General features: G+C 35.8%; 1 protein-coding gene across 4 annotated transcripts in view; it reads left to right on the top strand.

The window, feature by feature from the left end:
- Positions 1–342: 342 nt before the first annotated feature.
- Positions 343–27,776, top strand: part of rorc (RAR-related orphan receptor C) — a 41,882-nt gene continuing 14,448 nt past the window's right edge. The window contains exons 1-2 of one of the 4 annotated variants that reach the window (XM_051866427.1): positions 343–871; positions 13,971–14,000. In XM_051866427.1, coding sequence (XP_051722387.1) covers positions 811–871; positions 13,971–14,000 — 91 coding nt within the window. In that variant the 5' untranslated portion in view covers positions 343–810. Of the gene's footprint in view, positions 872–13,970; positions 14,001–17,013; positions 17,271–27,776 lie in introns of those variants that run through there. The other 3 variants (XM_051866428.1, XM_051866429.1, XM_051866430.1) reach the window with 3 other exon arrangements.

Here is a 27,776-nt window from a genome sequence, read left to right as displayed (position 1 = left end):
GCCTCTCTTTATAAAAGTACAAATATATTTGAAACATCTGAGATGTTTTGAAGAGTTATTAAAATATTTAAAGATTATTGTTTGATCCAGTTTATGTAGGCTAGTTTGGTACCTAGAATATAAACTAACCAGAACAGAATTTCTGTTAGCAAAAAAGTGTCTTGTCGTGTGGTGTGATTTTATTGTAGCTTTAAACGATGAACACAAAATTAAAGTGGACCGGACAAAAATGCTCATAAACTACTCTTCAGTCTCCCATTAAAAGCATTCCCCTCGCTCTTCCCGCGCCTATTACATAATGATTGATGACATAACACCGTACTGGCTCGGGACAGCTCGAGCGCTGCGCGAGCCTGGACAGACAGAGGGATCGCGCGCGCCAGCGGCCACTCGGTCGATTATTTATCCAACAAGTGCCCGTCAGTTTCTCTCTTTCTCTCTCTCAGCGGGACCGGTCAACTTTATTTTTGAAATGTCATTTATGCTTGTTAGTTATATTAACACAACAGCGAAGCGAAAGAGGAACGTTTTGACTTAAACCTCGTTTATTGACCAGACGCGCCAACTTTTAGGGAATTATTAAAAATGGCGATGTGCTTGTTAAAACGTTTGCGGCGTCCCGGTCGTTAAAGTGTCAGCAGTTTTTTTCTTTTCCTCTAGTTTTTATTACTTCAGGTGGATTTTTAGGTTTTTTTTTTTTTTTTTTTTTTAATGTAATTTAATAATAATAGGCCTAATAATAAACACTAATCACAACTAAACTATAAGGTAAAGAGGTGTGTTGGCACGGAGAGTTTTGACAGGAAGGTAATGGAAAATGATGAGCCCGAATCGCCGGACCCGAACCACGACAACACTCAGGGTAAAAGAGGTAAGCGTGTATTTCATTAACCCATAACATACCTCAATGCAGCATTGGTGGAGAATGATATCAGTTTGTACGCGCGCGCGCGTGTGTGTATGAGTGTCAAACACTTGTGAAACGTGGAACAAACGCGCGCACACATGCAGTGATAGATATGAGAGCAGTGGCATTCTAAAAATACACCCCTTATGTGACAGAAGTGGCTGTCTGTGTGCCAGCAGTCCTACACTAACCCACAGCGCTTGTGCCAAGCCTGTGCCACGCGAGCCAGCGAAACCACAACTTTCTGACTTCTGTCACTTCTCCCTCTGATCCAATGTGCGTTCAAAAGAGTGTTGTGCTGCCTTATCTATTCGTGTTAAACGTGCAGTGTCATTTTGACTGACTTTCAGTCACTCTCAGTAAGGGTGCAGTTTTCACTTTTGTTGTCATATTTCTTTTAACACTGGGTGTTAAACCATGGGTACGACAAATTAACTTTTGAAAGTATACAAAAATTCTATACATTCTTAAAAATAAAGGTTATTTATTATCATCAATGGTTCCATAAAGAACCTTTAACATCCATGGAAATTTTCCATTGCTCAAAAGGAAACCCAAAGTAGTTATTTCACTGCAAAACCCCCATTTGGAACCTTTAGTTTTAGCCTTTTTGATTGTGTAAACGAATAATAACATTAAAAATATTTTTAGATGGAATATAGCTGCTGTCTGTCACTATACTTGACATGTCACTCAGGTACAAATAACAGTGAAAGTGAGAAAATTTCACAATTGCAGAGAAAGCAATAGCCAATTGGTTGTAGATTTAATTTGTGGAGAACCTGAAATTCAAAGACATATAAACTGTAAAAAGGGTTTGAATAGTAAATAAAAGTGAGCAAATGTATGTAATCATGTTAGATGACAGATATTATCAGAGCAGGAATGTAGAGATTCACTTGTTTTCCCAGAGAGCTGAGTTAGAAACTAAAAGTCAGGGTAATAAAAGAGGAATAAAGGAAAGGAAAGCGATACCCATTGACCAAGTAGCACAGAGATAAGACTATACTTTAGTTACTGAAATGAAATTCCCTCAAGGGTGTCTTATTAGGAACTTGCAACCCAATAGGTCTCTTTAGGGCCGTATTCAACTGAAAGAGTATTGCTTTAATTGGTAACTGGTGTATTGGGTTATCTGAAGTTGAACTTCTGGCTATTTCACTCTTACGACATTATTTTGCTGAGATCAGTTTGTTCGGTGACCTCATTCTCTGTAAACTGGAAGTTAACGCATCAGTGTGGTGTGTTAACCATTAAACCCTTTCATGCAATATGAGTTCAGGCAAAACATTACGTGGGGAGTGGGTTATTTAATTTAAATTATTGAAATTATTATCAAATTTGGGACAGTTTCATTTGTTTGTTGGTATTATTCAGTCTAAACGGTTTGAAAGGTTTTCTGTTTAATATATTAGGCAAGACAGATTTGCTTAGCATTTTGTTATTTAATATTTTGTTTTATTTTTGAAATTTTAAATTGTTTGACAGTATTTCTAAAAATTTTTCATCACTGCCGATGACTTCTCGGACATTGCTTATACATAAATATAGGACTTGTTATAGGCTAACAAACACAAATATGTATATTCCATATTTTGAGAATAATTAAACTCTGTGTCTGTGTGCCTCTATTCTCGTCCTTTCAGTGTCCCTAAAACATATTGATCCACATGTTCTCACACTTCCCTTATCTGACACTCCTTTTCTGCTCCTCTCACTGTATCATCTGAGCACACTTTCCCTCAGTTTTGAACTCCTCCACATTCACTTTCTGTTCTGTTCTGTCTGCTTCACTTCTTTGATGCGCTCCCACTTGCACCGGTGTACTTGCACCTCATATCTCTTGCGTACATCATATAAGCCTAGCTTTCCTATTCTGAGTCAACATCTCATCCCTATGTTCACCTGTGCACATGCTAGTGCTTATCAGCATCTTTAAATTTTCAGTCACAAACCTTTTCACTCTTAGTGCCTCTTTATGCTTTTTTGAATATTACCTTTCATGCCGTTTGTAATTGCAGAACTTTTACATTCACAAACAGCTAAGTTTAAAAGATCAAAGTGCACAACAAATAAAGTTATTGTCTCTTAAAAGAAAGAATCGATTCTGAACTGCTGAAATTAGTTGTCAGTAATTCCAGGCTTCCGTAACATATGTTACATAGGTTTGTAACAAATTTGCATAATGCCAGCCTATGGTCTTCATTGGCTGCTCCCAAAAAACATTTACTTTGACCCGCCTTAACACTGTAGTTGTAGTTGAGAAACAGCATTGCTAAAGCCCCAGGTATACTTCACTTTCCGCGCCCGGACGCGTCTCGCATGCAGTCGCTTCCGCACATCTTTCAAAGTATACTAACCACGGATGCGCGCGGATGACCGAGTTCGAGACATGCACAGTATTGTATACTCTTTACCAGACGTCGTGTCATCAACGCGACATTCGCTGGGCAGGATCGGAGAAGAAAAATAGTGCATCCACCATTGCAACATAGTTCAGAAGATACACCAAGAGAACAGGAATCAAAAACGATAGAGAAGGCATGCTTCTGAGTTTACTCGTCTTGTTTTTGAATCGCTCTTTACACACACTTCTTCGACGACTGCACATTGTGCTCAGTACTGTGCGTATTACCACCTAGTGGACTCTTCTGTCCTGCTTGCGCATGCGCTGTTGCACGCGCACCATCCGCGCTGGCTCAAAATTTCGGCTGCTTGCGGACGGGGTGTGTAAAAATTGACGAAAATTACGTCATGCGGACGGTGCACGAACGCAGATGGCCGAAGTATACCCGGGGCTTAAGTCTGCCGTTTTCCTGTAGAACTGGGCTACTTTAACAACTGCCGCGGGTTGTTGACATGTTGAGAAGATGCTGTTTTCTGCGCTGCACTTCCAAAGGATGAAGACTTGCGCTGGAATTGATATGGTAAAACCGACGGCATCGTTACTGCTTGTATCACTGTGTATACAAGCACTGGGGATGCCTCCGGAGCTGAAATTGAGATATGGTAATAAGCGTTTCTTTTTACAACACGCGCTGTAAGCGATAGACCAATCACAACAGACTGGGCAATTTGACCAATCAGAGAAGAGGAAGCTCCTGGGAAGGAGGGGTTTAGAGAGACTGAATCCTTTATCGAGCTGTTTTAGACACTGTGAGAAAAGATCTGATGATTTTTGACCTTGGATGCATGTAAACTTATTGTAGGAGGCCTCCAAAACATAATTAGGTACATTAGGTACATAATTAGGTAGCATAATAGGGCACTTTAAAATCAAAGACTTCTTCCGACCAACAGATTGTATCGTGCATTAACGGAGAATAAGTTAAGATCTATTAATTGTGTCTGGTTAAGGCAATATTTTCAATTCTTTCCTCAGTTAGAATAACCCATGTAATGCCCTTACAATGGAATTATACGGGGGAAGTTTTTTGGATTAACATTAATATACACTGTTTCAAAAGTATGGTTACATTATGTTTTAACATTAGACTATTGTGATAGAATCACTTATCCACCTTTTCTGTGCTGAGTTATATCCAATTAAATCCAACTCCCGCAATTTAAGGCAGGTAAGCACAATAACTTTCCCACAATGTACTCTAAAATACATGAAGAATAATCAGGAACTCACCTTCAAACTAGTCCATATGCGTAGACAAACAAACTGACCGAAACATTTGCCCTTTTTTGAGTAAAGTATTGGTTTATCTCACACTTGATGACTTCTTCTTTAGAAGAGTGTGCAGACTCTCTTGAGGTGTTTCTCTAAAAGAAAAAATCCAACCACAGGAATTATATCTGTAATCCATAACCAAGAATTCATCTGTCTAGAACAGCTAGCCTCACTGCTAAATTCTAGATGATGTTACAGCCCAAATAACATTTTTGTTTAAAAAAATTATTGTTGAAATTATTGTATGTGGTAACAACATGTCACAGACATTCCTGTTAATGGATGATACATCATTCAATCATATAATCAATACAGTGGTCTGAAGAAGCTACAAAGTCAAGAACGTAACATAAGTGGCTTAAAAAGGGATAGTTCACACAAAAAGGAAAACTCTGTCATCTTTTACTCACTGTTATGTCATTTCAAACCTGTATGACTTTCTTTCTTCTGTAGAACATAAAAGAAGAAACTTTTGTTTTGGGATGACATGAGGTTGAGTAAATGAGGCAGAATTTTCTTTTTCTTTTTTCTTCTTCTTTTTTTGGGGGGTGAATTATTCCTTTAAGCACATTTCTGTTCCATAGACGTCCATTATAAATGCATTGCTGAATGGCTGATTTTTGATCAATTTAAAACCATCGGCATATGGTCAGGTTGAAATAACAAATTGGTGGTTTATTAGTTAACTGCGCAAAGGCACTGAGTTGTATAATGTCTGTTGCATTATCCAATGTTTTTCTCTGGGTAAAATAATTAAAGGCAGGGTAAGTGATTTGCTTCAAAAACAATTTTTGTTATGCTGTTTGTTAAGTCTCTTCACATCCTGATAGCAATCACTAAGCTAAATGTATATGTATTTTTATCATCTGTGGAAGGTGTAGGACCATAAAATGTTCGTCCAGTCATATCCCTCGATCCAAGGGATACGATAGGATGTCCTACCTGCCTGTCAACGTATGTTTTTACATGCCCTCATGCACCCCGACGCAGACATCACAGGTCATCAGTGCGCTTCATGCTATGCAGAGTTAAGACAGACGCCAGTCACGAGCACCGCAACCAAAACAACAGCCACGTTTTACAGTTCCTCCTGAACCAAAACAATGAGCTTATTCTGCGTTCACACCATAACTACTGTAATTTGGAAGAGATCCTTGACGTTATACTCAGAGCAGTTCGTGACTCGAATTAATGTGTTTCAATGGCAACACTATAAATGCTAATAAATGTGCTAAAACAATATGTAATCTGTACAAAATACAGCAGGGCTCAACCGCTCTGTGCCAGCGTGAACAACGCTTGGGACAATTGGCGGAACTGTCACTGTCCTGATCAGGCCAGTTCTGCATCTTCATGAAAGTTTATCCTTTGCATGTGCTTTTAGGCCTTGTGAATTTAAATATTCATGCGCAAGAAGACGTGAAAGAGAACTCAATTTTACTGATTGTGTGAGAAGTTTTGTGTGCCCACACCATCCAAAGTGTGCGCCCGGAAAGCCACGTTTTAGACAGCGCGCAAATACTCAGTTCTCTTTCACTTCTTCTAATTCACACAAAATTAAATTTTTCTAAAATTATTACAAAATTATATCAAAATGCCTATCTTGGCAAGTATCCTTGTAAAGTCGATTATGCCTTAAAACGCAAACAGTTAAGAAATAAAACTCTTGTATTGTCTAACACTATTTTGGATCCATGCAGCTCTTAAAGTGACAGCAGCCTAATGTTCCTGCTGTGCTACTGTCTGTGTAAATCAAACAACAAAAGATAAAAAAAATCGCTCACTATACTTTTGTAACTTTAATCAGGATTAACGTATATGAAGTGTATAGATGATGAAGATGAAAAATATATTTTACATTTGATTACTTTATTTATGCACCTGAAAACTAAACTGAAAACCTGTTAGACCTACCTGAAAAGCATTATTTATATGCATCTTTGTTCTGTTGTATTTATGTATTTATATTGGCCTGTTGAATGTTAAATAGATCCAATCCATGTTCAATAGAAATTATTTTATGATACAGCAATAAACTAGCTAGTATACCTTAATGCATGTGTTTTTAAACTTTGCTCATTTAAAACATGATCAAAATACTAATCTATTTTATTAACAGAAGTTCAAATAAGAGAGATAGGGCTAGATTTACTAACAGCTTGCGCCAGCGCAAACACTCTTCACTGTCTACTGTCAGGATTTACTAAAGACACGCAGTGCAAAATTAACGCTGAAAAGGTGTGGACTGAGTTGTTTTTGCTGCTGACCTTATTGCATTTGTAGGAGTTTCCCTTTCAGACGCAAAATTTATGGGAGGAGAGTATTAAAATGAATCACGCAACGCAATTTACTAATGTTTGTGCTCGTCACTTTACTGGTATTTGTGCCATTATTTAACGCCAAAAAAAAGCATGTCCCAACCCATTTTGCAACATGGCTGCAATTGTTGCTGCTAGGAGGAGACACCACAGAGAACAGAGAGTGTGTGGTAGAAGGGAGAAAATATTTTCTACTCGTATTCATTTCTTAAAATGCCAGAGGAAGACGTTATCCGTATAATATATCTGTATATTATTATCCGTATGTAACAAGTTGCGCCTGTGTCGACCTGCACCTGATGAGCTTCAGCTTTGCTTATATGCGACCCAATGCTAATTTGCACTGCTCTTGGTAGATTGTGTTGGTCATTATGTAAATGATTTGGCTGCGTCTGTGTTCTTTAATTTGCGTGTCAGCAGTAGATCACGTGCAAAACTTGCCACTCCCATTAGCACATTTGTGGAATTGCGCTCTCACGCTAATTCGCCCCGTTTAGTAAATCTGGCCCCAAGAGACAAATCGGTATTGGAATCGGCCAATAGTTGTTTGTTAAAATCATATCAATCAGTGCATCCCTACTCAAAACATTCCTTTACCACTCGACCTGTAAATGATTTTCTAAAGGACTAGTCAATAAATAGATCTTAATGGCTTTTAAATGTTCTACAGCATCAGATTGTAAATGCCTTGGTTTTAGGTTCTAATATAAATCTTTATATATTTAAGATTGTGGACCATACTGACAAATCTCTTTGACTTCGTGATTTTTGAATCTGTCCTCTATACACAGTAGAGTCATCAAACAATAATTTTATTGATCCTCTGACATTTTCTTTGTTATTTGGGTCAATGACGTGACGGGTCATTTTTTTTTTTTTGTCCAAAGGCCTTAATAATAATAAAAAACAAAGATATGACGTCCAAAGTATGTAAGGTAGTACAACTAGATCACTTTTATTGAATCCAAAAGGTTTTAATTATATTTTGCTATATATATATTTATATATATTTAAGGTATTTTAAAGATTTTGAAGTGTCAAAAGGTCATTCGGTTTAACCGTCCAAAGGCCAATACAGCCATTTAATTACTGATTAAAATATCTTAAATGTATATATTTTTTTATTCTGGCATGATTATGCCAGAATTAAAAAATAATAACAAAACAGAATATTATTTTTATTCTGGCTTTGTTATGAGAAAGACTGTCCGGAAAAAAGAATTTCATTGATGTCATTTGGAGTAACCAATATAAAGGGACTATTTTGGATCAAGTCATGCGTTCAATATCATGTGACAGGATGTGACATCATTCAGGCACCTGCAAAGGAAAACATGGTTGTGAAGCAAAGTTACTAACTCTCTCGTAACTATTTGAAAAGTTCATGTTTTCACTTTCTCATTCATACGCATGTCCCGAAACATCAGGTCATTTGGTACAACCGCTATAAAACATGGAAAATGTTGTAATATTTTAACAAACTTGTAGTAAATATAAAATGTTTGATTGTCCTTTTGCTAGCTAGCTAGCTAGCAATCTAACTAGCTAGCTAGCTAGATATCAGCCTGTTAGCATTGTTTGAAAATATTGTCATTCAGTAAAACCGAAATTTTGGTTAAACTGAATGACTTTTTTGGTGACAAATTTTGTCCATCTTGTAAAAAATGACAAAAACAGTGTTAATTGATTATAAAAACCACATAATCTCATTGTTAACACTTAATAAAACTTCAAAATTAATTGTATCTCCATTAGGTTTTTTTTTTTTTTTTTTTTTTTTTTACACTTTAAAAAACCTTATTCGCCAATGACCCGAATGTTTTAATAACTGCCAAGTCTGATGAGAAAGCAAAGCACTCTGCTTTCATCAGAATTAGGCCATGTGTGTAAACGTTATTACTGAAGGTTTAACCACCCAGAGTCCTCTTAATGTGAATGTGAATGAAAAAAAAAAAAAACATCATATTCACAATTTTCCGCTCCTGATTGCAGAAAGACTCTTCTGATGTCTACCGCTTAGATGGCTCTGTAATACTAACACTAAGACTCATTTCTCATTCAATGTTTTCTCAGTTTTTCTCTCTCTCAGACTTTCTCTTTCTCACTATCTGTCTCTTTTTCTCTATCTTACCTTAACATAACCTTGCCAGAAATACTGTAAATACCTCTGTGTGTGGTAAGAATGGACATAATCTGGATTAAAGGAAAGATTAGTGTTTAGTGAGTGTCTTTGGATTCCTGATCTATTTCCAGAAGCCGATTGGCTAATTTGAGATCCAGAAGCTTACGTCCACTACCCTACTACACAGATTACTTGCTTTCACATACATTGCAACACTCTTTTACAGTTTCTTCCCAAGCAAATATTTAAATACATTGATTACGTAGGCAGAGTGTGACATTTGACTAAACATGAGGGAGATTTTATACAGGTGGGAGTGAGAAAGAACTTTAAAGACTGAACAGAGGAAGAGATGGGTGCGACACAAAAGGAAACCACAAAGTAATGACAGTCATCGTCAATATGGCATGTGTTACCTTATAGCGGTTTATGAATCTACAGATGAGGCAAATCTTGAGACTCATGATAATGTCAATAGTTGTCAACTGAAAACTGAAAAAACTTTGATGTCCTGTGTTGTTTCTTTACAGTTATTCATGTACATTCATTTTAATTCAGACAGTTGTGTTCAAAGTACTTTTTAAAAGCTTGTTGAGTTTCTCAGGATGGGTCAGTTTTTCCTTTTTATAGGATGTTGTTGACTGGTTTGTTGATTTCTCTTGTATAGCAGCAGGGGTCCTCAGTGACTTCTTGTTTTGGAACAATAGAGGACAACTGCCACCTCACGGTTCATGTTTCCAGAAGCTTATCACCCTGCAGCTCTTGACTGGTTACCCATTGAAGCTAAGCAGGGTTAAGTCTGGTTAGTACCTGGATAGTACCCGTTTCACTGCACAGGGAGTTCTAAATTTTAGTGCTCTAAAATGTCGCCAGTCATTTTTCAGAAACTTTTTAATGTCTTTTTCAGTCTATATTATAAAGTCATCAGAAATGTAGAACAAGTGCATATTGATGAACTTTTTGTAACCGCTTCAAGGAAAATGCACAATAAACAAAACGAATGATGATCAGCTGTGGTGACATAAAGCGATGATCAAGGCCCTTGCTAATGGCTAAATTTGTTTCATAGTATACTGATTCATGTCATAGGAAACTTGGAAGTGAAATGAGATGCAGCCTAGATACAGATTGCAGGGTGTTAGAGAAGTCATCAGGTGCCCTGCGGTCTGCATGGGTCCTATTGTCCCAGTATAGCAATGGGGACACTATGGCTGTTCCTGGGCATTATGGGTGCCATTGCATCATCCTGGTGGTTGAAGTGATTCCCACAACTTGTGCTTTGAGTGGAAGTAGAAGAAAAGCTCTATATAGATACAAGGACATACATCACATGCTCAATGTAGCCAAGAATGACTGACCATTTATTTCTTTGTTTTCAGCCATTTACTCTTTAGGCAATAGAGGCTCACACTGTATGTTGACACAGAAATTTCTTAATCCATATTAATGTTGGATGGGGAGCTTTTGCCAGAGCTAGTGTTGTTAAAAGTACTGATTCTTCAGTACCAGCCTTTTTGAAGTACCAAAAGTACAGAAAACCAGTTTGTTACCCACTGATAGGTGCTGCTTTCAAATGCTCCTGTGCGTATGGCTGTGCCCGCGTTCACACATAAACACTGAAGCTCTGCAGCGAAAATAGCGTAGCAGTATGACAGGACAGTTTTGTTTTTGCGCACAAAAAGTATTCTCGTCGCTTCATAATATTAAGGTTGAACCACTGCAGTCACGTCGACTGTTTTAATGATGTCTTTAGTACCTTTCTGGACCTCAAAAGGTGCAATGTCGTTGCTGCATGTGTGGATCAGCTATCCTCGGATTTCATCAAAAATATCTTAATTTGTGTTCCGAAGATCAACGAAGGTCTTACGGGTTTGGGATGACATGAGGGTGAGTAATTAATGATAGAATTTTCATTTTTGGGTGAACTAACCCTTTAAAAATAAGAACAAAGAAGCAAATTACAAACAGTAGGACAAAAACAATAGCACAAAGATACAAATTAAATAAACTTTACGTTTTTTCAGCTACAGTAGGTTTATTTAACATGTACTTCAAATACTTCAGAAACTGAATAATCAAGTGTATAACTAAAACACTATGAATCACATGTGAACTGGTTCTTATTAAAGATACGAAAGTGATTCATTCAAGAGCAGTGAGTGATTTTCTCTTTGTCTTTTGTTGTTTGATTAACATTAATGAGACAGACAGCAGTTTATCATGCTGCTGTCCCTTTAAGACAAAATACACATATCCGGTTTTCTTTTACGTTAATTTAAGACATGACCAACTATGTTTACATGAATATTCCACAAGGCGGGCATTTTGACATTATTGTTCATCTATCTGACCATTCAAGCGCGTTAAGACGCGAAAGAGAACTGAATTTGTGATCGCATGCTGTCTGAGAGAGGCGGATTTCTGTGTGCGCGCTTCGGGTTTATATCAGTCAGTGCGAGAACCAACATCAAGCACGTCCCACTCTTTTTATTTTCTTATTCAAGCATGTTTCTTTATCACTCTTACATGTATAACTTTAAGTAATACTGTGCTACGCGGATATATTTACGTACTGCGAAATAAACAATAAAGTAAAATCTCTAACGGTAGACCGTTTACCATGGTCACGATATATACTGTCATGTCGGTTGACAGCATGAACACAATGGCACAATGGCTTAGTTCAGGGAATATTGACTCTTGTACCTTTTTAATGCCTTCAATGTCTTCATAGCTTGGTGAAATCATATGAAAAACACTGGACTGCAATGATAAAATGTGACTTGAGGATAGTTAAAAATAATGTTTTTAAAAATAAAATACTGTTGACAAGTGAACAAACATCTTGGTTAAATTCATTTTTGTTCCATTTTGTTCCATTTCAGCCTCATTAAATGTGTAGGAGAGGAGTTATACTATAGCTGTCACCTGACAAGTGCTGTTCAGTGCAAGCAAGACTGATGATAAGTTTATGTCAGCACTGATAACAGAGGCCTAAATGTTGGTTTGCTCTATCTGTATGTTTTTCAGTGTGTCCAGACTTTGTTGTTTTAATGACTTCATTTGATAATCTGAAGATAGGTGTATACATATTAAAATTCATTTGAACAATCATGCAAAATAGGTTATACATAGTGACAATTGTTGTTGTTGTTGTTTTCTTCCCCTCAAGCAGTCAAAATCTCTCTCTTTCTTTCTCTCTCTGGTCCTGGATCAGCGGTGTGGTCAAGTAACTGTTCAAGTTGGCCAAAATGGAGTGATAAGCAGTGTAATCGGGGCTTGGCTGTGTTATCCAACTGCATTTAGATCTGTTACTAAGGTGCCTTATATCACCCTGATGATTCAGGTACTACAGAGAATCCTTTAATCTGTGATCAAACAACGAACCTCGCTGTTGTTTTGCGCGTATAAACCTACACACACTCGAAAACACGTACATTCTTGTTGAATTTGAGAAAATCAGCAGAATTGTGCATCGTATTGACCAAAAACTCCAAAAACAGCACTGGTCATTTTTTTTGCTATTAGGCAAACCGTGAGACGGAGTTGTGAAATACCTGCTTTGAGAGTCTTTGTTTCCGAGTGCGTCTGCAAGTCGCCACGCACCTATTTGTGTGTGTTCCGCTACATAAGCAAAAGTGACTTTTTCAAAAAGCCACAAAGCCCTTCAAAGAGGGAGAGAGAGTGAGAGAGACAACCGGAGTGAGAGACAGACAGAGAAAGTAAGAGAGAGGGAGGCCAAGTGTTCTTCCCTGCGATGCTTATCGTACCTCCACTGTGTCTTCAGACAGACACACTGCTAAAAATACCCATCGGAAACGGCCAACACAGCATCAAATCTGAACTTTCTCAAAGTGTGGTCAAACGTCAGACAACGGAGATTGCTGTTTGTGCTCATGTGTGGGCAGGGATGGGGGTTGAGGGGCCTTTTCATGTGAAAGATTATGTTTGTTTGTGCTTTTTACTCCAATAAAAGCATACTTTTGTGTTTGTGTGCATGTGTTGGTGTATACATGCATGTGTTTTAGAGTTTTAGTTGTTTAGTGTGTGTAGGTGTGTGAATAACACTGTACTTTCCATGAATAGGGGCCTAGGACTTAATACTCCTTAAAAATGTTGTTTGTTTTTCAACAAATATTTAGTGAAAAGATGTTGATTCACTTCTTTAACTTAAAACTAAAAATTAAATAAACTAAATACATCTGTTTCATTTTCTATACATTTTCATCCAAGAATTCAATTTTTGCAATCCTGTTAATACATATAATAAAGTTTAAAACTCTGCTTTGTATGATTTGTTATTTTCTAGCAATAAACATTACATAAACACAAAAAATAAAGAAAATTTATACTAAAAAATTACTTAAATTAAATTAAGGAAAATACACCAGAATGGGTATTTTTACTTGTTTGTGATTAAATGTAGGTTTGTAGTTATTGATAATTTTTATTTTGTTTAAATTAAGGAAAAATATTTGATCATTTTTCTTTCAAAAACTTAATTTAAAGGCTGAGCTTGACAAATGCAACGACTTAAGGACACATTGACAATAAAATGAACAATGACAATAAAAATTCTATTAAAAAATAAGGACAGCTCAATAGTACATTGTTGGTAATTAAAATGAAATTAAAATTTAATAGAATTTACTTCAAATCAATTCAACAGGTGGTGTCAAAATAATTACATTGCGGTATGATTACAATTATCCTGAGGCTGAAATCAATATTTCAAGGGGGAGCACAGGCTGTGTTTACAACTAGTTGCTTTTCATGGTACTTTACTGTTATGTTGGATTTTATATTTAACATATTTAATATATATATATATATATATATTAAAAATATTTATTGCCTCTAATGTTTAAAAGTAATGCAACACCCAAGTGTGCCCTGTTTGTGGAAAGCGCCCACTAACTAATTATTATTTGTGTCCCTCTTTAGGAAATTCAGTGCACAAGAAATCCCATCTGAGTAAGTACAACTGAGAATCTCAAACATTTATCAGACATACACTGTCTATTCAGTTAGTATAGCTGTGCAAGTATGTTGTATAGTACAACACAGTAGTAGTTTCTTTGCGTGTATTTGTGTGCGTTTGTGTGTGTGTGTGTGTGTGTGTGTGTGTGTGTGTGTGTGTGTGTGCGTGCATGCTTTGAGAAATGGCATGTTTCACCCCCTATGCATGTTGTTTTTTGCATATCAGAGAACCCCTCCATTGTGGTTATAGGGAGGGGGCCATGTATCAGTGTAGCAAAGCGGTGCATAATTACACCTGTGAAACACACACACACACAAAGCACCTGTATCCACATATATTTTTACTTCAGCCACAAAAGCTGTATGTTTAAACATGAGCAAAGCTACCGTAGACACACACGCACAGGTGCGCGTAGCTATGGGCGTGTGCACCATCTGAATCAAGATAAGATCTGAGAGTATTTTGGTGAAAAGATGCTGTTTAAAACTCTTCCCGCCTTTGTGTTTGATTACAGGCATTGTGTAAGTATCTCTCATCTTTGTCTTTCGCTCTTTTTTTCTTTCTCTCGGTCCTTTAAAGTTTTGTTTTTGCATTCAAATAATGCATCCACTAAACTTCCAGAACATATTATCAAAGTCTTTTTTGATTGTTTGTTAGTCAGTTTGACTGTTTAAAAAGTTTGAAAACCCTAAAAGGAAAAACTGAGTGTGTTTCTTATCATATTAGTGTACTGGGTTTATTAGAGTATAACTGTAGGAGGATTAGAAAACACTCATAGCGTGGTTGGACCATGATTCATAATGACAAGCAATAACAACACTCTGCCGTACGCTGTGGCGACAATATCACATGACATTCTTAACCAGGTTGTTTACACCAATACTTTCTACCGCCTATCAGACCAGCCTCACATCCTCTCTGAACAGTTCCTCACTAAAGGCACAATATGTACGATTTTTGGATTAAAATATCCAGAAACCACTAACACGGTGTTATATATTTTGGTGACTAGTGTGCTTTATCCTAGATGTTTCCAAGAATGTTTAATTCCAGAGAAATAATCAATTTTAACCAGAACACGGACTGTGCATCACCTATCAGTGACGTCATACCTGTGTTACCCTCGATTTCTGGTTTTATTTGATAAAAAAACTATGGAAAAACCAAACACGTTTTAATATAATACATGTTTTATTAGACAAGGGAACAACTGTTTGGATACAATTATAGACAGAAAACTAATCATTGTTATATAGCTCAACACATTTAGTCTTATTGTTTGAATCTAGTTTTCTAGATTTTTTTGTGAGTACCATGATTTACCATGCCTCAGAGAAAAACACTATTTTGTCAAGTGGCTAACATAGCATAATCAGATGCAGCTTTATTTGTAGTAACAGTAATACAGCAATTTGTTTACAATTTATTAACTCTTTCCCTGCCAAACACATTTTCCGGGTTTCCATGTTTTCACTGTTATACACTCGGGGGCGCTATTACACATCTTCTGAACGAGTAGAGAATCTCCCGAACGAAAACACAGACGAGGGAGATGCAGAAATAAGCGATCTAATATGTAAGCAGATGCATATGAAAAATAATGCGATAATCAACAATAAACAGCATATAAATGAAAACTGCCTAATGTTACAGAGGGAAATGCTAATCCAGGAAGTGGATAGGACTGTGAAGCTTTGGGGGTGTTGATGGAAGCGATCTACTGCATCTACGCTCTGATAATCGTACTGAATATGATCCATATGTAGTGTTTGATAAAAACGCGATTTTCTGAGCTTTTTGCTCAAAATGTTGTTTTTTTTATGAAACTTACCTACATTCATGTATTAATAAAAACAGGATGCTTGAAGCTAGAATAAAACTGATTTTTTTTTTTTTTTTTTTTTTTAAAGTAGAGGCTCTGTTCTTTATTTTGATGTATTGCATGTTCAGATATTCGTACAACAAAATATTCTGGGGGCCCTGAACGTTTTGTGAAAGTTATCAAAGACGCTGGCGGTGGCTGGCAAAGTATTTCAAAAATGTTGGCGAGGAAAGAGTTAATATGACATTGATCGAGCTCTTATATGATAATCGATCTAGCTTACTGCAGTGTGCAACAAGTGTGTCATAGCAGCCGCCGAGTGAACACACAGAGTAACGTTATAACATCATTTTTAACACACACAAATGTATCTAATATGATAAACAGCGCTGCTTTACCCCACATACGCTTGACTGGAAGAAGAGGAAGCGACGACTGCGGCATAATAAAAGCTCCGCTGCTCTCAAGCCGTGTATCGTGCTCGTCTCTCATTAGCAATCGCTCCAGCGGCCTTGTTTCTGAACACACAGCCCTCGGCCCTGCTCTCCTTCATACTACAGTAACGTTAATAATCTCATCCATGCCCTCATTCTGCCCAAGTCCCATCCCGATTCTTTTCCACCGGCTGTGAGGTGAAGACGACAACACCCATGATTCCGCATTCAATCGACAAGCTACATCTTTGTTTTGAATAGGCGACCTCTAGTGGCGAAAATGTACATATTTTGCCTTTAAATATAATAGCCAAAAGGTAATTTGATTAAAGATTATGAGGGCACATTAATTTTTATAAAATATGATGTGCACTGATAAATAATTTATAATAAATACTGCAATATTCCATAAAAAAAAAAAAAAAAAACAAGAATTGTCTATTTTTGATTTCATGGTGACTTTAAAAAGTTATCTCAACTTTTGGTAAATAAGTAAAACAAAACAAAAAAATAAACAAAATATAATGAGTTTTTTTCTTTACAGTGTGCAATGATAGGTGAGAGGGATAGAGTGAGGAATTCAGGATTTCAGGAAGAATGATGCACCGCAGAAAAGCTGCTCAACGCTGAATGGAAAGAGAAAGAGAAAGTAGAGTCCAACTATAGACGGACAGAGAAACAGCACATGAAGTCCTTTGGTAGACACATCATGCGCAAGAGAGAGAGAGAGAGAGAGAGAGAGGTGTACCTATCTACAGATTGAAAGGGACAGGCCCTCTCCCTCTTTGTCACTCTCAGATAGAAACACACACAAATGCTCACACTCTCTGTCACCTACCGAAAGAAAACCACCTAATCTCTCTGTCATCTCCCACACCGTGACAGCATCACCTGTTCAGAAGTTTGATTAACAGTGTAAGACAGAGCTCTCAACCATATTGAGTGATTTAGACGTATCTTCACGAGAAAAAGACAGCAGTTCACACATGCTGTGAAGATGATGCGAGGTAAGCATTTGTGTTTTGCGTCTGGCCTAGTAAGTATGTATTTTTTGCCGATGTTTGTGTAGGTGTGGGACAAATGCTTGTTTACATCACATTGGATTCATCCTCATGACTTTGTGCGCTTTGGTTTTCATTTTTGTTAGTGCGGCTTATATTGCAAAGTTTCGAAACACTTTGCATCCATATTGCGCTTTCGTTTCACTCATCAGAACCTAGTTTTGATTATAGTGATTATATATCCTTTCAGTGTTTCAGATGAGATTGACCTTTTTAGGAGTTTCACTCTGTTGTTTGTAGTTGTACGAGACTCGGTCCGCCATATTAGCAGGTAGATGAAAGGTCCGAGACTTTAGTTTGCTCTTGAACCATTTGAGTCAGAGATGGATGATTCTCATCATGGACCTTTTGAAGGATGGAGTGGGATGATGTACAGGATTTTGCAGGAAAGCAGTGTAGGTCTAATGTGCTCTGATTTTGAGATCAGGATTTTGATTTGTAATTCAAAATGCCTTTGGTGTTGGACTTGATAAAAATTATATATATAATAATCAGTTTTTTTTAAGAGTGTTTGTGCCTTTATGGTTTAAAATGTGCTTAACGTAATCTGATTGACTTGATATAATGTGTGTGCAGGAAAGCTTGTCAGAAAGTTTAATTAACTTTTTACTAATAGAAATTTGCCATGCGGCCTCTTTCGTTCTTAATTTTATTTTTCATACTTGCTTTTTGTTTGGTTTATCTTATGTAATTATTAATGGCTTTAACAGTAGCTTGTAGACGGTTGGGTGTGTGTGTGTGAAGTAGTCCAGCGTGGGTGTGTGACTACACTTTGCTCACTGAGTTTAGTAATAGGGATTTTCACACATTCAACATCAAATATGCCACCATTTCCACAATTTACTTTTGAGCCTAAAGCACAACATTTTAGTTTAAATTCAGTTTAGTTTTAATTCTGGTTTGACACGAAAACTGAATTATCGTATTAGAAATTGATGTGGAAAGTAACCTTTTTAAAGCAGATTTAACTCTGTACTGTAATCTGAACAAAGTCCTAAATGATAAGTAATATTTGAAATAACAGAACCTTTTCTGTTTACAGATAAATGAAACAAATTCAGTCATACGAAAACAGCTAATGTTGCAGTTCGCTCAATTAAGCGAAATTGTCCTGAATTTATCATAAATGTATGTAGGGCAATGCTTTTCAACAAAGATAAGATTTTTTTTTTTTTTTTTTTTTATTTAGGACAAATATGAACTTTAAATTTATGCAGATCCAAGAAATCAAAGGTAGAGGCAGTGATAGTTATTCCTGATAGGTAATCAGTTAGTCAAGAACCTAGCAGAAGAAGCCACAATATTATTTAATGGCCAGATGAATTGATTATTAGCTTATCTTGTGCTTTGTGGCTGTTATGATTAGAACCACAGTTGTAGATATGATGAAGAGCCAAGCCTACAGATAAAAGGTTTAATGTGCAGGTTATCTCCTTAATGAAACGAACACTGCAAGATAAGATCTCCCTTTCAGTCTGAATACAACATCCTCTCTGCCATTTTTGTTGCAAGGCCTTCAAAATAAACGAGAAGTAACTGCTAAAGCGATAAAGGCGATCGTTAATTCTGCCTCTATTTTTGTTTACTTTATCCTGAAACCCACACAGACAAAATGGAGGACCCCAACAGTGTCAGATGATGTTCGTTTGTGAGGCTTGTGGTTGTGGACATCGTTCAGAAATGACTCTCAAGCAAGCATTTTTGTACAGTCCCCTAAAACTGAATTTTCCGTAGCAGCCCACACCACGTATGTGGTTAAATATCTGCTCATCAAAATTGCTACAATTCAAGCAGGACCTGCTGAAGTCAGCTGCTCTGTTTCTTTATCACCTTGCATTATCTGACGCAGATTTGCACCGAAGCTCTCCCTGTTGTCCAGAACCCTGCTGAAAGCAGTTTTTTGCATGATTGACAATGTCGTTAAGATACTGTAAAAGAATTCAGGACTCCAACCACAACTGAGAGTGGTTTATAACTCACCTCTTGCATTGATTTGCATTCAAAAATTGATTTCCTATTGTGTACCTGCGTACTCTACCAGTTTTTAGGCACACATAAATGAATTTGTTTCTCGTGATCTTTTTTCTGAGAGTGTATAGGCAGATTTAAAATATTTCTCAATTTCTTTACAATAGGAATTTCACATTTTAATAGCAGAACAAATACTGTTGTGAAAACATCCCAGGATGAACCTTATCAAGTTAGTTGGAGAGAATGAAAAGTGTGCGAAGCTGTAATCTATAGGCAAGAAACTAAAATAAAAGATCATTTTGTCACTGCATACTTCCCATGTATTACTTAATTTACTATTATTTTAAAATGTGCAAAATAGTAACTCTAAGGAATAAGTATGCATGTCCAAACCGCTAGGGCATGTTTTTGTGTACCAAAAATGTCCTTCCGATATGGTTGAACATCTTAAAGGTCAGTACAAACCGCACAGACCGATAGAAACAGACACTTTGTCGGGTTTTGTCGGATCAGTGTGTTACCCCTGTCGGTGTCTGTTGGAGCTTGTTTTCGCCGATTGCACACTTTAAATCACCATATGTTGGGTCATGGAATGTCTGAGAAGTGACGTACAATAAACGTCTGTTGGTGCAGTGTGAATTGATCTTAAAGTGATAGTTCACCCAAAAATGAAAGTTCTGAAACCATTTACTCACTCTCAAGTTGTTCAGAAGATATTTTGAAGAATATGGGTAACCAAACAGTTGATGGGCCCCATTGACTTCCATTGTATGGAAAAAAAAATATATAAAAAATACTACGGAAATCAATGGGGCCCATCAACTTTTTGTTTACAGACATTCTTTAAAATATCTTCCTTTGTGTTCAGCAGATGAAAGAAACTCATACAGGTTTGGAGCAACTTGAGGGTGAGTAAATGATGACAGAATTTTCATTTTTGGGTGAACTATCCCTTTAAGACTTTTGAAGACAGTCCTTAATATTAATGTTTTATTCATTTATTTTAATTTATTTTTATTTTATTAAAAACTAATGTTAAAAAAGATTTCAATGTTATTAAAATTCACATTATTTAAGAGCAGAATCAGAGTTTATCTGTACTTTATGTGGACCGTTTACTGTTGTTCTGCTGCATAAAAAGGCCTAAACGTTCCTGGTTTTTATTCCGTATTAGGCAGAGAAGCAAAGCTTCGGTCACGTTGAGTCAGAGATGAAGGTATGAGCAGAAAGACCTTCCAGGATAGCTGTTCTTCTCTACAGCCGATGAACGGAACCGGAAAAAAAAATGTGTGGATTTTATCGAATGCACTTTTTGGTTTTATACACACATTAAGAAAACATGCACCGTGAGGCATTTTGCAACATTGCACTAGATTCTCACTGCATACACACACACTTTTTGAATATACTGCCAATGAACGCTTCACCAGCTGCGAGACTGTTCTGCGCTGTGGTCACCCGTTCAGTCCCTGTGTGTGTCTGCGTGTGTATCTACACACACGTGTATGTGTGTGTGTGTGCACACAGGTGTGCGTGCAGAGCTTTTGTTTGAATGCTATTTTCCATCACCTACATTTTGGCTGTAGTTTTCCTCCATTGTTAAACGCCGCATCAGGCAAGAAGAACAAATCAATTCAAAAGTTTAAGAGTTGACTTCTATTTCTGTTCAGAAATCATAAATAAAAAAAAAATATAAAAATCAGATCCTATCTGTTTTCATAGGTAGACCGAACGCTTATGAAACTGAATGTTATGAAAGGAGAGTTGATATATGAGCACACCAGCACATTGATATATGTATAAATTTACCATTTTTTTATGCGTGTGTGTGGGGGGGGGAGTTTCACACCTTTTTTCACTTTTGTTCTTAAACGTCTTTAAATCTTCAAAGACACTGAAATCATGACTTGTACATTCAAGGACCAAAACCTTGAAAATCAAAGAGGTATTCTCTCCCCCTGAATTCACAAAGCTTTTCCATTCAGACTGATTAAAAAAGAATCCAGTGCCTTCTCATCCTAAGAACATCTGTAGACTTGTTATTAATTTAGACAATGAAAAGCATATATAAATGTGTGTGTGTGTGTGTGTGTGTGTGGGTGTGTGTGCGTGTGACTAAATCATCATGATAAGAACAAGTGTCTTATCTAACTCTACTTATTTCATCTTATCTTTTGGCACTTTCCTGTGACAGAAGATGTTTTTGTGGCTGTGCTGCTTTGTGAATGTGAACTAATCCTTTAATTACTAATTCATGATTTATTTTAGAAACAGAAATATTTATTTTATTGTACCTTAATTGTGGACATCTTTTGTATAAATAATACATATATTCTAATTACTTTTTCGCTTTTTTCTCTTTTAAATGTATAAAACTAATTCACTAAAAGCATAATATTGTTATATTTTAAAACTTTAGCTGTTAACTACTAAAAACTACTGAAAACTGCTAATCCAAATAAAAAAACGTTAGTGATAATCACTCTGTTGGCAAGTACTAGCATTAGATATTATTCAATTAGCTATGCAAAACGCCTCAGTTTGTCTCTCATGTATTGTGTTTCTTTGAAAGCTATAGGCTCTTGATGTTTCCAGGTTCTCTCTTGTTCTCTCTTTCATTCTTTCTCTTGGTGACTCTTTTTTTTTTTGTCCTGTCACAGCACTCTTGTGTTCAACTCGAGGATTTCCGTTAGTGGAACCTTGAGGTTTTTCACTAGTTTACAGTGCAGAATGCTGCGATGGGGGTTTCAAGAGAAGCACAGACAGAACCGCTACATGTACTAGTGGGACACTTAAATCGACCGACTGTCTTTAAGATGAGTTTTTTGGAGATCCTGTGTACATTTTCGGCTCTCTTTCTCCTCATTAAACATTTCGTTAGACCTTTGTTGTCCTGAGAACTTTAGTTTGCATGCAGCTATTGCAGGATTAAAACAGTAAAATAACATGTACCATCATAATTTGTTGACTATAAAATGGAGCATCATGACTCCAGCCTTCATACCTGTTCAAAAAGGTGTTATCATACATTATAAACAGAGCTTTTATTTTCTTTCTACATTTACCCATTGCTTTTTTTCCCCGCTTGATCTCACTGTCTTTATTTTGTGTGTGAATAGTTGGAGATTATCTGTCATTCTGTGGGAAAAAAGTAGCTCTTTCTCTCTTGTCTTGCTCTTTCTCTAATTTATTTCTCACCGCCATAGCTAAGACTACGTTCACACTGCCGGAAAATGTGGCCCAAATTTGATTTTTTTTTTTTTTTTTTTTGCTCACATGCGACTCAGATCTGTTTTTCTCATGACAGTGTGAACAGCACAAACACAACGTGATTTCATGAGAATACGTGTGTATTTTTATGTAAAGTGTGGTTCTACCACATGTACATTTACTTACGTTTTCATACACACAAATACGTACAATATTGACGTATTTATAGAACTAAAACGTAAAATACTTGCGTATTAACAGCAATAAAACGTAAATCATTTACGTATCCAAGTGTGAATATATATGAATTCCCATGTATTAATATTAAAATCGTGGCATTAATATTTTAAATCTATTGTATTCAACTGTCATATCAATACATGTTTTTAGTCGCATTTATTGAATGCCGTTTACTCATCTATTTAATATGAAATAACATTTCTGTTTGTGATGTGTGCTGCAAACTCGTTTCAGAGTATTACATAATGTTAAACAAGACTACACTCTGAAACCTTAAAATGAATAATATTTCTGTAATTGTTTAAACATTTTGTAATATTTAGTTTGTTTGCTGTGGGACACAAGGCGTTTTCTCCTATGCAGCGAATGACAATACAACCATAAGATACACCAAAGCACAACATAAATTCACAAATCACATCAATTTTATTTGTTTGCTGTACTCCAAATCTTTAGAATCCATATATTTGTAAGGAACAGATCCAAATTCAGCCCTTTATCTATCGATCTTCATCTTAATTCTCAGCAACAGCGACCGTCACAGTCAAATCTCGCGCTCGTTTTGATTCAAATTTGAAAGTAGCGCCACCCTCGAGAAGCATTACGACATGGTTTACTGAGATCGAACGCTCATTGGTTCATATTTTCGGATTCATATTTTCATGGATTAATAACTTAAATTCTGCTCTGTAACCCATAAAAAAAAACTATTACCACCAGAGAGAACTCATCCTCATTTGAACTACTTTTGGTACCACTTTTGAGATTTTCGCAATAAATAAATTATTATGATTACGCTTGTTTGTCTGTTATTCTTTTCTTTATAACAGTACTGAGTTTTAAGAAATGGTTATGGGTAGGTTTAGGGGTAGATGTAGGATTAGCGGCTCAAAATAGCTTCTATATTTATTCCGTATTAGACAAAAAAGCAAAGCTTCGGTCACGTTGAGTCAGAGATGAAGGTAAAATAGCTAATATTTTTTACTAAAAATATATTTTTACTAAAATTGTCATTTTCCTAAACATTTCTGTCCATTATGTTTTATTCTTTTAACATTCTGTATAAAATGGGTATGTTTAGGTTCGGGATGGGGTTTAGGGATCTTACATTTATCTACAAAATGATAAAAGGGAAATTATACAAATATCTTTATGGCATGAAAGATTCGTAAATATTTTATGTTTTTTCGCTGTAAAAATGTAAGTATTTTTACGTTTTAGTGCTATAAATACGTCAATATTGTACTTTTCAGCACCTTTCTAAACATACAAAAATGTGCATTTTGTGTCTTTGAAAGTTGCGTATTAATAACTACGTATTAACAATGAGACCAGGCTGCACATACCACATGAACTCTGATCTTTTCAATTCTGATTTGTGCCACTTCCATATGTGATACTAAATCCAATACCGGTCAGATGTGTTGCAAAGTGACCTCAGTCTGAACAGTCAAATCGGAGTTCATGCGACTTTTACATCTCTCTAGATCAACATCGTCACAATTCTGTGTTCATGGGAGTCACTTCAAAGATTTTACATCCCCGATGTTATCAAGACAGTTGCGAAAGGTAGTCAGTGGAAGGACAGTGATGTGTCAGAACTCATAAGTATTACAATGACAGCTCTATATACAAGCAAAACACAAGGGCTTGTATCATATTTGAAAACTCTGCTCTTTTTCTTTGTTATATTGCCAGCACTTAAATTCGCTGGCTTCGGTGGCAAATCACACTATAAATAAACATTTAATCTCTTACTTTAATGTCCTCCATGTTTACTTCCATATGAAAGCGTGCTGCATGAGGTCTTTTTATCGTTCTTTTGCGCATGCGGGTCAGTTCAGGACCGTGATCTGTTCACACTGGAATCTGATATTGGCCACATTTAAAACAACAATGTGATCAGCTGAATTCAGATCTGAGCGGTAAACCAGAATTGAGCTTTATGGCTCGCAGTGTGAATGTAGTCTTGGAGGGTTTTTTTTATTTTTTTGTAGTCGAGTATCTCAAAGAGATTCCAAAACTTGCATGTTAAAAATGGAGAAGTCCCCAGTAATGAAGAGAAATTTATTACATTTTTAAACAAAAATGATCAACAAAGAGTAAACTTAAGAAATTATTATGTGTTTATCAAGTCATTTTTATAAATTGCAGTTTTATTTACATGTAACTTTTTAATACCTTTTAATATTTTTTTAAACTATTTTGGAGTACATTTTACATGCTACATGTTTTTTCAAAAACTTTTTTAAAAGTTAAAAAAAAAAAAATCATAATTGCAGTAGGAGGACCTGCACCATTTCCAGTGGTGTTTTCAGACCTAAATACTGAAGTTGCGGTATAGTTTTATGTAAATTTCCTCTATCAGTGGTACATCAGAGATAATCATTTACGACATATCACAGCTTACATCGTACTTACAGTCATATATATATATGTATATATATATATATATATATACATATATACATAGGTGAGATAGTATCTTCATTTCTGGAAAGCTGATCTGAGAGATGCAATCACAAATACAGAAGTCTCACAGGCATTGTGTAAATGTAGGTACATTTCAACAGGTAAATTTACTTTGTTCAGGTTTAGTTCTGCTGTTTTGTAGTTTGTTGAAATGTGTTGAATATGTATGGATAAATCAATGCTTTACGTTGATCTTCAGCTGTGGTAAGTACCAATGGGGTTTTATAACTGCTAATAGTTTGCAAAGTGTGGTAATTCTAATTTTAATTCACCCTAAGAAATATGATTTCTATCTAAAAATGTGTCAGTGTTTTTAGAGTCTTAGTATTGTTTAACTCATTAGATTGGGAGATTTTTTTCTGCAGACCTCTCTAATAATTCTCATGCAGAATGTAGGACTGTTCTTGTTGTTGTATTGTTCTTCTTTGGTATATTTTTCATCAGCAGAGATGAGAAACATGAATGCTTTTTGTCTGTATCAGCATGTGGTTTAGGTGAACAGATAGCACTGAAGAGAAAAAGAGATATTTTCTCTTTATCAGCATGTGGTTTCAGAGAGGTATAATGAGAATGAGAAGCTTTTTGTCTGTATGGAGATATTTCTCTTTATTTGGATTTTGTGTGTGAAAGTGAACCTGTAAGTATTAGAGTAATTTTAAACACAATAGGACAGAAAACACATGCAAAGAACCCAGGAAGAGATTATTTTTTAGATTACAGGCCTTGAGTTTGAGAGAGGCCACTGTGGTGAAGAAACGGAAAAGGTACTAGTACTTTTCTGCCAGGACATTATCTGTTAAGTTTACAGACATTCAGTTTAATCATAAAACACAACACAATGCAATGTGTAATTCAAAATACAGATAAAACACCTGTGAAAAATCAGTAGGGAAAATTCCTTCATATTATCAGTCCATTGTTCCCTCACTCAAAAAAAATTACAAGTTGGATTTACTTAAAATTTTATGTCAACAGGCTCCATGTAATTGTGTTATGTTGCATTTAATTAACATTGTTTATTTCAGTAAATGTAAGTTTATTACATAAGGTTAATTCAATGCCATTTAGTTGAATCAGGTTAACATTGTTAATTTGTCCAAAACTATAAAGTTTAATTATCCTAAAAATAATATCAAACAAAAATTAAAACGAGTAATCCAGTTTAATTGATTAGTTTATTTAGTGAACGCATTCAAGAACAATGTTTACAAATGTTATCTAACAAGAAAACCTTTACTCTGTAAATACTCTTATTGTTAGGCGTTAGCCACACTGTAAACCCGAATAAGTTGGGCTAACTCAAAAAATTTGGGGTAATCATTTACATAACATTTTTTGAGTTATGATGTTCCCAATTTTAAGTAAGCAGAAGTTTTGAGTTTGTAGTACCCATGCATGATAATTGCTCCTAACTTGAAGTACTGAGTTAGCTAACTCATACATTTTGATAGCAATTAATATAAAATATTTAGTTATCTTTTTTCATTTTGAGTTCTTGCAAATCAAATGAGTTATTTACTTCTCTGTAAACCATAATGAGAAAATTCAGAAAATGCCAACTTACTAATTTGCTAACATGTTAACAATGGCATATAACACTTACTGAATAAGTACAGCAACTTAAAACATGTAACTTACCTGCTCTCAAACCAAGCAGCATGCGCCACTTGTCACCATGATGGTGAAAACTCTTCTAAATTAGCAAAACAAAACATTAATCACTACTAAATCTCCCTTACCATTAATCTTGCACAAAAAACATTATATAACACTTAATTTTAGCATGTACTCTCCCTTTCGGGTGCCACAGGCAAAACATGCTGGGAAATAGAAATCCCAGCCAAGTTTCAGTTAAACTTAAGTTCATCTAAATTAAAAGAAATTAGTTCATACAACTCAAAACAAAATGAAACAATTCAGCTTACTTGAAATATGTCAGTGCTGTGAACTCAAAAGAAAAAGAAAGTTGTAAATACTCATAACAGTTAATTTAACTGAACTAATTTGTTCAATTTAAGTTTGTCCAACTCAAACCAATTAAGTATTTTGAGCGTTAGGGTTTACAGTGAAGATGGTTTTGTTATATCCATGGCATGGCCAAAGTAGTTGTTTTTTATTATTAAAACAACTTTAATTGTTGTTAGCAGGTCCTCAGCACAAGCACATGCTCTACACTTCACCACAATGGTAACCCCCAAAACACTAACATACCAGAAACTCTTTTAAATATAAACATAAAAGAACACTAAACAAGTTTCCCAATTTTTTTATCTTGATAAAAAACAAAAACAAAAAAAAAACGCATAAAATAACATTTTATTTCAACATTTACACTCTCTATCCAGCCCTGTGCAAAGCATGATGGGAAGGGGAAATCCTGTTCCTAGTTTCTCTAATGCTATTTTAACACAACTAAAATCATTTATGTACTCTCAACTCAAATGGGTTAAATAAAGTTGTTGAAAAGAATCATGTTGGATTAACTTAATTTACTTAAGTAAACTGAACAAGCATCAAATGTACTACTTAATTGAAACATGTTCTTTCATATTGAAAATA

This window comes from Ctenopharyngodon idella, chromosome 16 (genome assembly GCF_019924925.1).
Source record: "Ctenopharyngodon idella isolate HZGC_01 chromosome 16, HZGC01, whole genome shotgun sequence".
NCBI classification, from domain to species: Eukaryota; Metazoa; Chordata; class Actinopteri; order Cypriniformes; family Xenocyprididae; genus Ctenopharyngodon; species Ctenopharyngodon idella.
This window is presented reverse-complemented; position numbering and strand designations above follow the sequence as displayed.